Genomic DNA, 13,527 nt, shown 5'->3' with positions numbered 1-13,527 from the left:
GGTTCAGGCAATTCTCCTGCCTCAGCCTCCTGAGTAGCTGGGATTACAGGCACGAGCCACCATGCCCAGCTAATTTTTTGTATTTTTAGTAGAGACGGGGTTTCATCATATTGACCAAGATGGTCTCGATCTCTCGACCTCGTGATCCACCCGCCTCGGCCTCCCAAAGTGCTGGGATTACAGGCTTGAGCCACCGCGCCCGGCCCTTGTAACACTCTTTAACACTTTCCATTTGTGTTCTGTTCTTCAAAGTACTTAAATTGCTGGGCGCAGTAGCTTACACCTGTAATCCCAGCTTTTAGGGAGGCAGAGGTGGGAGGACAGCTTGAACCAAGGAGTTTGAGGCCTGCCTGGGAAATACAGCAAGACCTTCTCCTCAAAAAAAGAGGAGAAAAAAAAAAGACAAAGTACTTAAGTTAACTTGCTTCTTTATATACCGTTGCCTTACTATAGTGCAAGCTCCATTGTCTTCACTGATATTCACCGGCACCTGGAATATTGCCTGGCACTTAGTAGGCACTCAAAAAATTTGTCTAACCAGTAAGTTTTTGTTTTTTTTTTCTTTGAGACAGAGTCCCACTCTGTTGCTCAGGCTGCAGTGCAGGAGTGCAATCTTGGCCCACTGCAACCTCTGACTCCCGGGTTCAAGCAATTCTCTTGCCTCAACCTCCCAAGCAGCTAGGATTACAGGTGCCTGCCACCAAGACTGGCTAATTTTTTTGTATTTTTATTAGAGATGAGGTTTTAACATGTTGGCCAGGCTGTCAGCCTCCCAAAGTGCTGATAACAGGCATGAGCCACCTCACCCAACCATAAGCTTTTTTAAAAAAGGGTTAAGCAGCATACATTTTAATAAATGGCTGAACAGGGATTAAAACTCAAGACATTTGTGTGAACTTCTTTGAATGCCAAGGAGTACAACCACTGCATCATAAGGCAACAATATGTTTACTTTTGTAAGAAACAGCCAAATTGTCTTTCAAAGTGGTTGTGTCATTTTGCATTTCCACAAGCAATAAATGACGTCATTCCCTACGCTAGTCAGCATTTGGTGCTGTCAGTGTTTTGAATTTTAGCCATTCTAATGAATGTACAGTAGTATTTCATTATTTCAATATGCAACTCTCTGATGCCACCTGATGAGAGCATCTTTTATTTTTTTGAGACAGAGTCTCCTTCTGTAGCCCAGGCTGGAGTGCAGTGACACACAATCTCTGTTCACTGCAACCTCTGCCTGTTAGGTTCAAGCAATTCTATTGCCTCAGCTTCCCAAGCTGGAGGGATTACAGATGCATACCACCATGACCAGCTCATTTTTTTATTTTTAGTAGAGATGGGGTTTCACCATATTGGCCAGGCTGGTCTTGAACTCTTGACCTCATCTGATGCACCCAAATTGGCCTCCCAAAGTGCTAGGATTACAGGTGTGAGCCACCATGCTCAGCCCATCTTGGCTCACTGTATCCTCCAACTCCCAGGTTCAAGCAATTCTCCAACCTCAGCCTCCTAAGTAGCTGGGACTGTAAGTGCATGCTGCCATCTATGCATCTTCTTGGTGAGATACCTGGTCAGATATTTAATGTGTATGTGTGTGTGTGTGGTTTGCTTTTATCTTTTGGTAGAGATGGGATCTCACCATGTTGCCTAGGCTGGTCCTGAACTCCTGGGCTCAAGCAATCCTCTCACCATGGCCTCCCAAAGTGCTCACATTCTGAGTGTGAGCTGCTACACCCAGCCTGGACATTATGAATGAGATTACATTTTGCTTTGCTGACCAGGCTGGTCCCAAACTCCTGGGCTCAAGCGATCCTTCCACCTTAGTCTTCCAAAGTTCTGTGATTATAGGCATGAGGCACGGCGCCCAGCTGCTAGTTTTTTTTTTTTTTTTTTTTTTTTTTTTAGATGACAGACAAAGTCTCACTCCGTCACCCAGGCTGGAGTGCAGTGGCATGGTCTTGGCTCACTGCAACCTCTGTCTTCGAGTTCAAATAATTCTTCTGCCTCAGACATCCAAGTAGCTAGGACTACAGACACATGCCACCACACTCAGCTAATTTTTTATATTTTTAGTAGAGACAGGGTTTCACCGTGTTACCCAGGATGTCCTCAATCTTCTGACCTCGTGATCCACCTGCCTTGGCCTCCCAAACTGCTGGGATTACAGCCATGAGCCACCACCTGGTCTCAAGTGATCCACCTGCCTTGGTCTCCCAAAATGCTGGGATAACAGGCATGAGCCACTGTACTGATTGTTACTTTTTTAAGAGATGGAGTCTTGGTCTGTCACGCAGGCTAGAGTGCAGTTGCATGATCATAGCTTAATGCAGCTTTGAACTCCTGGGTTCAAGCAATCCTCCTGTCTCAGCATCTGTAGTAGCTGGGATGACAGGCATGCACCACCACACCCAGCTAATATTTTGTGTTTTTAGTAGACAGGGTGTTTCACCATGTTGGCCAGGTTGGTCATGAACTCCTGACCTCAAGTGATTCACCTGCCTCAGCTTCCCAAAGTGGTGGGATTACAGGCATAAGCCACTGTGCCCAGCCTGCACAAGCACCATTTGTTGAAAAGATTATCCTTTCTGCTTTCTCCATTGAATTTTCCTTTGTCAATGACAAATTTACTATATTTCTGTGCCTCTATTTCTGGGTTTTCTATTATGTAACATTGGTCTGTCTATTCCTTTGTCAAAAACCTGTAGGCAAATGTGTAGGTAGCTTTATTCATAACTGCTAAAACCTGAAAGTAACCAAGATAAGATGTCCTTCAATAGGTGAATGGATAAACAAACTGTGGTATATCCATACAATGAAATATTATTGAGTGAGAAAAAGAAATGATCTATCAAGCCACAAAAAGATTCACAGGAATCTTAAAGGCATACTGCTAAATGAAAGGAGCCAATCTGAAAAGGCCACATGCCAAATTATTCCAACTATATGACATTCTGGAAAAGGTAAAACTGTGAAGACAGTAAAAACATCAGTGGTTCCCAGGGTATCTGGGGGAGGGAGGGATAAACAGGTGCCAAAGAGGTATTTTTTTTTCTTTTAGAGATGGAGCCTTGCTCCGGTGCCAGGCTGGAGTACAGTGGCACAATCTCAGCTCACTGCAACCTCCAACTCCCTGGTTTAAGTGATTCTCCTGCCTCAGCATTCCAAGTACCTGGGATTACAGACATGTGCCACAAAACCCAACACCCAACTAATTTTTTTTTTTTTGAGACAGAGTCTCAATCTATCACCCAGGCTGGAGTGCAGTGGCGTGATCTTGGTTCACTGCAACCTCTACCTCCCAGGTTCAAGCCATTCTCCTGCCTCAGCCTCCCAAATAGCTGGGTCTACAGGCATGCACTACCACACCAATTTTTGTATTTTTAGTAGAGATGGGGTTTCACTATATTGCCCAGGCTAGTCTTGAACTCCTGACCTCATGATCAGCTCGCCTCTGCCCCGCAAAGTGCTGGGACTACAGACATGAGCCACTATGCCTGGCTTGTTTTGTTTTTGAGATGGAGTTTCGCTTTTGCTGCCCAGGCTAGAGTACAATGGTGTGATCTCGGCTCACTGCAACCTCCGCCTCCTGGGTTCAACCGATTGTCCTGACTCAGCCTCCTGAGCAGCTGGGATTACAGCCATGCACCACCTCGCCCCACTAATTTTGCTAATTTTGTATTTAGTAGAGATGGGGTTTCTCCATGTTGGTCAGGCTGGTCTCAAATTCCCAACCTCAGGTGATCCGCCCACCTTGGCCTCCCAAAGTGCTCAGATCACAGGCGTGAGCCACCATGCCCAGCCCAGAAGAGGTATTTTTTAGGGCAGGGAAACATTCTGTAGGACACCATAATGGTGATACATGTCATCATACATTTATCAAAACCCAGAATGTACAACAGATTCAAAATATAAACCAGAATGTTTAACACAATAATAAAGTTCATAGCAGTATGAACTATAGTTAGTAATAATGTATCAATATTCGTTCATCAATTATAACAAATGTACCCCACTAATGTAACGTTATTGATAGGAAAAAATGTGTGTGAGGGTATATACTTAAGGAGATACTTGGAAATTCTTTGTGCTTATTGCTAATTTTTCTAAAAATCTGAAAGTACCCTAAAAAATAAAGTCTATTGGCCAGGCGTGTTGGCTCACATCTGTAATCCAGCACTCTGGGAGGCCAAACCAAGTGGATCATCTGAGGTCAGGAGTTCGAGACCAGCCTGACCAATATGATGAAACCCCGTCTCTATTAAAAATACAAAAATTAGGCTGAGTGCCATGGCTCATGCCTGTAATCCCAGCACTTTGGGAGGCCGAGGCAGGCGGATCACAGGGTCAGGAGTTCCAGAGCAGCCTGACTAACATGGTGAAATCCCCGTCTCTACTAAAAATACAAAAATTAGCTGGGTATGATGGCGCAAACCTTTAATCCTAGCAATTCGGGAGGCTGAGGCAGGACAATCATTTCAACCTAGGAGGCAGAGGTTGCAGTGAGCAGAGATCATGCCACTGCACGCCAGCCTGGGCAACAGAACAAGACTCCGTTTCAAAATAAATAAATAAATAAATAAAATTAGTCAGGCAAGGTGGCATGCAGCTGTAATCCCAGCTACTTGGGATGCTTAGACAGGAGAATCCCTTGAACCCAGTAGGCAGAGGTTGCAGTGAGCCAAGATTGCACCATTGCACTCTAGCCTTGGCAACAAGAGTGAAACTCCATCTCATAAAAACAAAAACCAGCCGGGCGCGGTGGCTCAAGCCTGTAATCCCAGTACTTTGGGAGGCTGAGGCGGGTGGATCACGAGGTCAAGAGATTGAGACCATCCTGGTCAACATGGTGAAACCCCGTCTCTACTAAAAATACAAAAAATTAGCTGGGCATGGTGGCACGTGCCTCTAATTCCAGCTACTCAGGAGGCTGAGGCAGGAGAATTGCCTGAACCCAGGAGGCGGAGGTTGTGGTGAGCCGAGATTGCGCCATTGCACTCCAGCCTGGGTAACAAGAGCGAAACTCCGTCTCAAAAACAAAAACAAAAGTCTATTAAAAACAAAAATAGCTGAGCATGGTAGCACATGCCTATAGCCCCAGCTACTCAGGAGGCCAAGGCAGGAGGATCACTTGAGCTCAAGAGTTTGAGGGTCATCTCAGTAACATACCAAGACCATGTTTTTTTCAAAACAAACAGGCCGAGCGTGGTGGCTAATGCCTGTAATCACTACTTGGGAGGCTGAGGCAGGAGAATCACACAAGACGGAGTTTCGCTCTTGTTACCCAGGCTGGAGTGCAATAGCGCCATCTCGGCTCACCGTAACCTCCACCTCCTGGGTTCAGGCAGTTCTCCTGCCTCAGCCTCCTGAGTAGCTGGGATTACAGGCACGCGCCACCATGCCCAGCTAATTTTTTGTATTTTTAGTAGAGACGGGGTTTCACCATGTTGACCAGGATGGTCTCGATCTCTCGACCTTGTGATCCACCCGCCTCGGCCTCCCAAAGTGCTGGGATTACAGGCTTGAGCCACCAATCCCAGCCTAATCGATACATTTTAATAGAAAAGAAAGATGGTAACTACCGCACTAGTTCTGCTTGTTCCTGTGTCCTTCCCACACTGGGACCAGCAGGGTTCTCTGGTGAGCAGTGTCTCTTGCCTATCAGGGCAAGTAGCACAGTGGCCAATGCTGCTGCAGTCTGGGATTTATAGCCCCCTCACCCACATGCTATTTCACAGCCAACCACAGAAGCTGTTGATCTTTCTTTTTGCTTTTTTTGAGACAGAGTTTCATTTTTGTTTCCCAGCACAGAGTGCAATGGCATGATGTGGGCTCACCACAACCTCCACCTCCTGGGTTCAAGCAATTCTTCCACCTCAGCCTCCTGGATGGCTGGGATTACAGGCATGCGCCACCATGCCCAGCTAATTTTGTAGTTTTAGTAGAGAAGGGGTTTCTCTATGTCAGTCAGGCTGGTCTGGAACTTCTGACCTCAGGTGATTTGCCCTCAGGCTCAGAAAGTGCTGGGGTTACAGGCAAGAGCTACCTCACCCAGCCACTGTTGATCTTTCTTAAATCCAGGTGGGAAAGACATCCAAGGACAAGGGAGACTCTTACCAAGTGGAGTGACCCGGGGCTGAACATCCTTCAGAACTTCATGTAGCCACTCCGTGAACCGAACATAATAAAGATCGGAGAAAATGTCATCTACCCTTCCATTTTCAAAAAGATACTAAAAGAAAAACAATCAACAGAAGTTATTGGTAGTCTCCTGAATAAGGCTTTCAGGGGATATAAATATATTTTTCTACCAGTACTATTGTCCTTCCCTACCCATTCACACCTCAACAAACCAACGCACCAGCATGTTAACACTTTCATAGTATGCTTAAGCTCATATGACTGATTCTCACAACATTCTTTAAAGTTGGGTAAATAAGCAATACACTGTGAATGCTATTTCACCCAAGCCAGGCATTGTTTTGTGGTAGCAAAAATCATGAATAGGCTCTGCCTTTCATTAGATATTATATAAGTTAAATAACGTGCATGTCTTTTAATTTCTGGGGCTCAGTTTCCTTGCTTGTAAATGGAGGTGACAGTATCTGTCTTCTAGGACTGGGGAGAGCACAGAATGAAAGCATGTAAAGCAATTCACATAGTACTTAGGATAGAATCAATGATAAGAGGAAAAAACTAGGAGGCACACATTTGTCAAAACTAGGCAACAGGATGAGTCCCAACCAGTAACCCTTGTCCTATTATACTGTAGGTTTCTCCTCAATATCCTTTTAACACTAAGAAATCTGGCCAAACACGGTGGCTCATGCCTGTAATCCCAGCACTTTTGGAGGCTGGGGCAGGCATATCACCTGAGGTCAGGAGTTTGAGACCAGCCTGGCCAACATGGTGAAACCTTGTCTCTACTAAAAACACAAAAATTAGCCAGGTGTGGTGGTAGACACCCATAATCCTAGCTACATTAGAGGCTGAGACAGAAGAATTGCTTGAACCTGGGAGGTGGAGGTTGCAGTGAGCGGAAATCACACCATTGCACTCCAGCCTGGGAAACAAAGAGCAAAACTGTCTCAAAAAAAAAAAAAAAAAAAAAAAAACCACTGGGCGCAGTGCCTCACACCTCTAATCCCAACACTTTGGGAGGCTAAGGTGGGTGGACCACAAGGTCAAGAGATCGAAACCATCCAGGTCAACATGGTGAAATTCCGTCTCTACTAAAAATACAAAAAATTAGCTGGGCATGGTGGTGCGTGCCTTTAATCCCAGCTACTCAGGAGGCTGAAGCAGGAGGATTGCCTGAGTCTAGGAGGTGGACGTTGCGGTGAGCCGAGATCGTGCCATTGCACTCCAGCCTGGGTAACAAGGGCAAAACTCCGTCTCATAGAAAAAAAAAAAAAAAAAAAAAAAATCCACCTCTGATCCCCTGAACTGCCAGTCTATAAATTTCTCTGTTATGCTTCACCACAGATGTCCTGAAAACCTAACTACATTGGTATATATATATATTTTTTTAAAGACACAGTTTCTCTCATTACCCAGGCTGAAGTGCAATGGCGCGATCTCAGCTCACCGCAACTTTTGTCTCCTGGGTTCAAGCAATTCTCCTGCTTCAGCCTCCCGAGTAGCTGGGATTACAGGCACGTGCCCAGCTAATTTTTTAAGTTTTTAGTACAGACGGGGTTTCACCATGTTGACCAGGATGGTGATCAGGATGGTCTCGATCTCTTGACCTCGTGATCTACCTGCCTCGGCCTCCCAAAGTGCTGGGATTACAGGCATGAGCCACTGCGCCCGGCCCATATCGGTATATTATTCTACACTCCTTTAAATAAGTATTTGGTGCTAAAGCAGGGAACAATGACAAGAAAAGCTCTATGCTAGCACAAGACTTTGTTTTGAATAAATTACTTTCATGAAAACCATGTTTAGTTTAACAAAAAGAAAAGTGTTACATTAATGCTTTGTGATTTACAATAAAAGTGAATGGCTACAAGGTAACTACCGATAATGTAACAGAAGTTTCTCTAGGTAGTAGGATGATGAATAGTGTTTGTTTTCCTACTTTATTATTTTACGTATTTATTTTTTAAGAGACAAGGTCTCATTCTGTTGCCCAGACTGAAGTACAATGGCGAAAACATATCTGACCGCAGCCTCGAACTCCTGGGCTCAAGGGATCCTCCTGTCTCAATCTCCCAAATAGCTGGGACTACAGGTATGCACCACCACCTCTGGCTAATTTTTTTTTCTTCTTTCTGTTTTTCAGACAGGGTCTCACTCTGTCACTCAGGCTGGGGTGTAGTGACATAATCATGACTCACTATAGCCCCAACTTCTGGGGCTCAAGCAATCCTCCCACTTCAGCCTCCCCAGTAGCTAGGACTACAGGCAAGCACTATTAAGCCTGGCTAATTTTTTGTAGCGATAGCTTCCCAGGTAGCAGGGATTACAGGTGGGCACCACCACACCTGGCAAATTTTTATATTTTTAGTAGACAGGGTTTCACCATGTTGGCCAGGCTGGTCATCTTCAACTCCTCCTGACCTCAAGAGACCCACCTGCTTTGGCCTCCCAAAGCACTGGGGTAACAGGCGGGAGCCACCAGTGTCTAGCACTGGCTCTAATTTTCTAAAGTGAACATGTAGGTTTTTAAAACTTAAAAAAGGCCGGGCGCGGTGGCTCAAGCCTGTAATCCCAGCACTTTGGGAGGCCGAGGCAGGTGGATCACGAGGTCAAGAGATCGAGACCATCCTGGTCAACATGGTGAAACCCCGTCTCTACTAAAGATACAAAAAATTAGCTGGGCATGGTGGCACGTGCCTGTAATCCCAGCTACTCAGGAGGCTGAGGCAGGAGAATTGCCTGAACCCAGGAGGCGGAGGTTGCGGTGAGCCGAGATGGCGCCATTGCACTCCAGCCTGGGTAACAAGAGCGAAACTCCGTCTCAAAAAAAAAAACAAAAACAAAACAAAACAAAAAAAAACTTAAAAAAGGCCAGGTGAGGTGGCTCATGCCTATAATCCCAACACTTTGGGAGGCCGAGGTGGGTGGATCATAATGTCAGGAGTTTTGAGACCAGACTGGCCAACAAATTGAAAAATCTCTACTAATAATACAAAAATTAGCTAGGTGTGTTGGCAGGTGCCTATAACGCCAGCTACTACTATGGAGGCCTCTGAGGCAACATATTGAAAAATCTCTACTAAAAATAAAAAATTAGCTGGGCATGGTGACAGGTGCCTATAACCCCAGCTACTACTGGGAATCACTCCAACCCGGTAGGCAAAGGTTGCAGTGAGCCGAGATGGTGTCACAGCACTCCAGTCTGAGTGACAGGACAAAACTCCGTCTCAAAAAAAAAAAAAAAAAGACTTAAAAACTAGCAAATATCCCAACGAGAACCCAGATCAGCCAGGCGTGGTGGCAGGTGCCTGTAGTCCCAGCTACTTGCGAGGCTGAGGTGGGAGGATCGCTTGAGCCCAGGAGTTCAGTGGGCTATGCTGATCGGGTGTCTACACTAAGTTTGGCATCAATATGGTGACCTCCCGGGAGCAGAGGACCAGGTTGCCTAAGGAGGGGTAAACCGGCCCAGGTCAGAAATGGAGCAGGTCAAGATTCCCGTGCTGATCAGTAGTGGGATCACGCCTGTGAACAGCCACTGCACTCCAGCCTGGGCAACATAGTGAGACCCTGTCTCTTTTTGGGAAAAAAAAAAAAAAAAAAAAAAAAAAAAAAAGAACCCAGATCAAACATGTTCTCGTGAAGATCTGTTTCCTACCTTTTGAATACACAGGAAAATATAGTAGAGCACATCTGGGTCATAGGGTTCACCTTCTCCATTTCGAGCTTCCCGTGTCATCAGACAGAGCCCATAATTCAACTCTGCCACAGCAGAGGAGATGAGATCTTCCTGGAATCGCAGCAGTTGGCGCCCTGCAACAGAAGCCCCAAAGATGAATGGAGGTCCTGAGGATCCATATCTGAAAAGCTCAGAACAGATACTGCCCATCAGGGTGCTGGGCTAGAAATGGTCACTTGTTATCTACTGTAATGTCTTACATCTGTAATGTTAGAACAGGCCTATAACGTGAGTATATGACCCTAATGCCAAGAAAGAAGGGCCTTGACTGCAAACTACTTGGTTCCCATTTCCTCCCAGAAGCCATTTTGCTCAGGTCTGGTAGGGTTAACTCCAGAAACCCATTATGTCTAAAAATACCTGATTTTGGGCAAACCCCACACATCCTGCTTATTATGTACACAAGGTCAGTACTGCTTATTGCTAGGCTTGAATTCAACATACTATTTCAGATTTTGCTCTCTTGTCTCCCAGACAGGGGATACCACTTTTCTGCCATTTTGTCCTCCTGTTGTATTTTAGACAGAGCCCACTCTTCTTCCCAAACACTCACTCCCAATGGGTGCCAATCTGTTCTGAGCATCTTTCTCTAGTTCAGCATTCTTGGTCTGGGCCCAGTTTTTCCATACTTCAAGCCCTTCTTCTGGCTTCAAAGAATTTGGAAGTAGAAGTTCTGGGGAAGGCTGTGGCTGTGATTGTGGTTCAACTTCAGCAACCTGGACAGTCTGAGCCTATGGGAGAGAAACCATGAAAATGTGTCAGTATTGTTTTGTATTAGATCCTTCCGCAAAATTGCCAGAAAAATGTTAGGTATAGTTCATTTATTTAAGAAAATATCTCTCTATTCCTTGCTGTCCTACTTTTAAGAAGCTTTGGAGTTCTACTTCTTACTCAGGGACAGCAAAAGCAGCACTGCAACTGCCCAGTGCAGTGCTTCTAAGCTGCACTGTTAAATCTTTTTTTTTGAGACAGGGTTTCACTTTTGTCCAGGCTGGAGTGCAATGGCGCAATCTCAGCTCACTGCAACCTCCGCCTCCCAGATTCAAGAGATTCTCCTGCCTCAGCCTCCCGAGTAGCTGGAATTACAGGCATGTACCACCATGCTCAGCTGATTTTGTAATTTCAGTCAAGATGGGATTTTGCCATGTTGGTCAGACTGGTCTTGAACTCCTGACCTCAGGTGATCCACCCATCTTGGCCTCCCAAAGTGCTGGGATTACAGGTGTGAGCTACCATGCCTGGTTAAATCTTCTATTTAAAAACCCTAATGGCCAGACTTACCCCAGAATCTCTTTAAGGGGCAGCCAAAGTATCAACTGTTTAAAAACTCCTTGAGTAAGATCACACCACTGCACTCCAGCCTGGTGACAGAACAAGACTCCGTTTCGGGGGAGGGAGGAAAAAACTCCTCGATTAAAAAAGTTTGGTCACCACTGAGAACTACTGGCTCAAAGCACTGCTTCCACAATCTTTAATGTGAAAACAAATTATTTGGGGATTTTATCAAAATGCATATTGTGACTAAAAAGGGTGGGAACTGAGACTGCATTTCTAACAAAGTTCCAAGTGACACCAGACTACACTTTGAGTACCAAACGTCCAGAGTAGTAATTTTTTTTTTCTGAGATGGAATTTCACTCTTGGCTCACTGCAACCTCTGCCTTCTGGTTTCAAGGAATTTTCCTCCTTCAGCCTCCCCAGTAACTGGAATTACAAGCACCTGCCACCACGCCCAGCTAAGTTGTTTTTTAGTAGAGACAGGGTTTCACCATGTCGGCCATGCTGGTCTCAAACTCCTGGCCTCAGGTGATCTGTCCGTCTCCCAAAGGGCTGGGATTACAGGCATGAGCCACTGCACCCGGCCCAGAGCAGTTACCTTAAAGTAGGCTGCACCTTAAAATCACCTGGACTGTTTTTAAAAACAAACAAACAAAAAAAACACACACACACAGAAAAACCCATCTGGGCCTTATCCCCAGCAACTGTGATTTAACTGGTATAAGGTAGGGGCACAGTGTCAGTATTCTTAAAAGCTTCCCAGGTGATTTTTTGTGTGTGTGAAATGGAATCTTGCTCTGTCCCCCAGGCTGAAGTGCACTGACACAATCTCTGCTCACTACAACCTTCACCTCCCAGGTCAAGCGATTCTCCTGCCTCAGCCTCCCAAGTAGCTGGAATTACAGTGTACCAGCATGCCTGGCTAATTTTTGTATTTTTAGTAGAGATGGCTGGTATCGAATCATCTTGCCAGCTGGTATCAAATTCCTGACCTCAAGTGATCTGCCCGCCTCAGCCTCCCAAAGTGCAGGGATTACCGGCATGAACCATGGCACCCAGCCTTCCCAGGTGATTTTAATGTCCAACCATAGTTGAACCATCATTTAGAGAAAAAAAAATTGGCAAAACCATATCTCTACTAAAGATACAAGTTAGCCAGGCATGGTGGCTCACACCTGTAATCCCAGCTACTTGAGAGGCTGAGGCATGAGAATCACTTGAGCCAGGGAAATGGAGGTTGCAGTGAGCTAAGACAGTGCTATTGCACTCCAGCCTGGGTGACACAGTGAGACTGTGGCTCAAAAAGTTAAAATTAAAAAAGTGAATGTATGAATAGTGTTTAAATATTTCTTTTTTTTTTTTTTTTTGAGACGGAGTCTCTGCTACCCAGGCTGGAGTGCAGTAACATGATCTCAGCTCACTGCAACCTCCGATTCCCTGGTACAAGCAATTCTCCTGCCTCAGCCTCCCAAGTAGCTGGATTACAGGCACATGCCACAATGCCCAGCTAATTTTTTGTATTTTTAGTAGAGACAGGGTTCCACCATGTTGGCCAAGATGATCTCAATCTCCTGACCTGGTGATCCACCCACCTTGTCCTCCCAAAGTGCTGGGATTACAGGCATGAGCCACCGTGCCCGGCAATATTTCCTACTTTTCAAAATTCTTTTTTTTTGAGCAGTCTTTCTCTGTTGCCCAGGCTGGAGACCACGGTGGCAGACCTATAATACCAGGTACTTGGGAGGCTGAGGCAGGAGAATTCCTTGAACCTGTGAGGCGGAGGTTGTGGTGAGCCAAGGTCATTGCATTTTTGTGTTCTATACAATACAATAATTTTTGCATTTTTAGTAGAGACGGGGTTTCACCCTGTTGGCCAGGCTGGTCTCAAACTCCCAACTTCAAGTGATCCATTTGCCACCACCTCCCAAAGCGCTGAGATTACAGGTGTCAGCCACCACACCTGGCCAGATTCTGAAGAGATTTTTATACCTTCCCAGTATTAAAATTCCAAGATTTTCCATTTTTTTTAGTTTGGACTCCAATTTTGAAGGGCAAGAACTGAGTAACCACATGTTCAAAGAATGTGCTTGGGCTTGGTGCAGTGACTTCGGGAGGCCAAAGCAGGCATATCACTTCAGGTCAGGAGTTCAAGACTAGCCTGGCCAACATGGTGAAACTCCATTTCCATCAAAATATAAAAATTAGGCCGGGCACGGTGGCTCAAGCCTATAATCCCAGCACTTTGGGAGGCCGAGGCGGGTGGATCACGAGGTCAAGAGATCGAGACCATCCTGGTCAACATGGTGAAACCCCGTCTCTACTAAAAATACAAAAAATTAGCTGGGCATGGTGGCACGTGCCTGTAATCCCAGCTACTC

General features: G+C 45.6%; 1 protein-coding gene across 5 annotated transcripts in view; it reads right to left on the bottom strand.

Annotated features, from left to right (window-relative positions):
- The window catches only part of QRICH1 (glutamine rich 1), a 68,057-nt gene that overhangs the window by 12,577 nt on the left and 41,953 nt on the right, over positions 1-13,527 (bottom strand). For all 5 annotated transcript variants that reach the window (XM_074403888.1, XM_039477698.2, XM_039477699.2 and 2 more), the window contains 3 exons: positions 10,425-10,602; positions 9,791-9,945; positions 6,112-6,226 (listed from right to left, as the gene is read on the bottom strand). In XM_074403888.1, coding sequence (XP_074259989.1) covers positions 6,112-6,226; positions 9,791-9,945; positions 10,425-10,602 — 448 coding nt within the window. The remainder of the gene's footprint in view (positions 1-6,111; positions 6,227-9,790; positions 9,946-10,424; positions 10,603-13,527) is intronic.

This window comes from Saimiri boliviensis, chromosome 8 (assembly GCF_048565385.1).
Source record: "Saimiri boliviensis isolate mSaiBol1 chromosome 8, mSaiBol1.pri, whole genome shotgun sequence".
Classification (NCBI taxonomy): Eukaryota; Metazoa; Chordata; class Mammalia; order Primates; family Cebidae; genus Saimiri; species Saimiri boliviensis.
The sequence above is the reverse complement of the archived record's forward strand: the minus strand, read 5'-3'. Positions and strand labels throughout refer to the sequence as shown.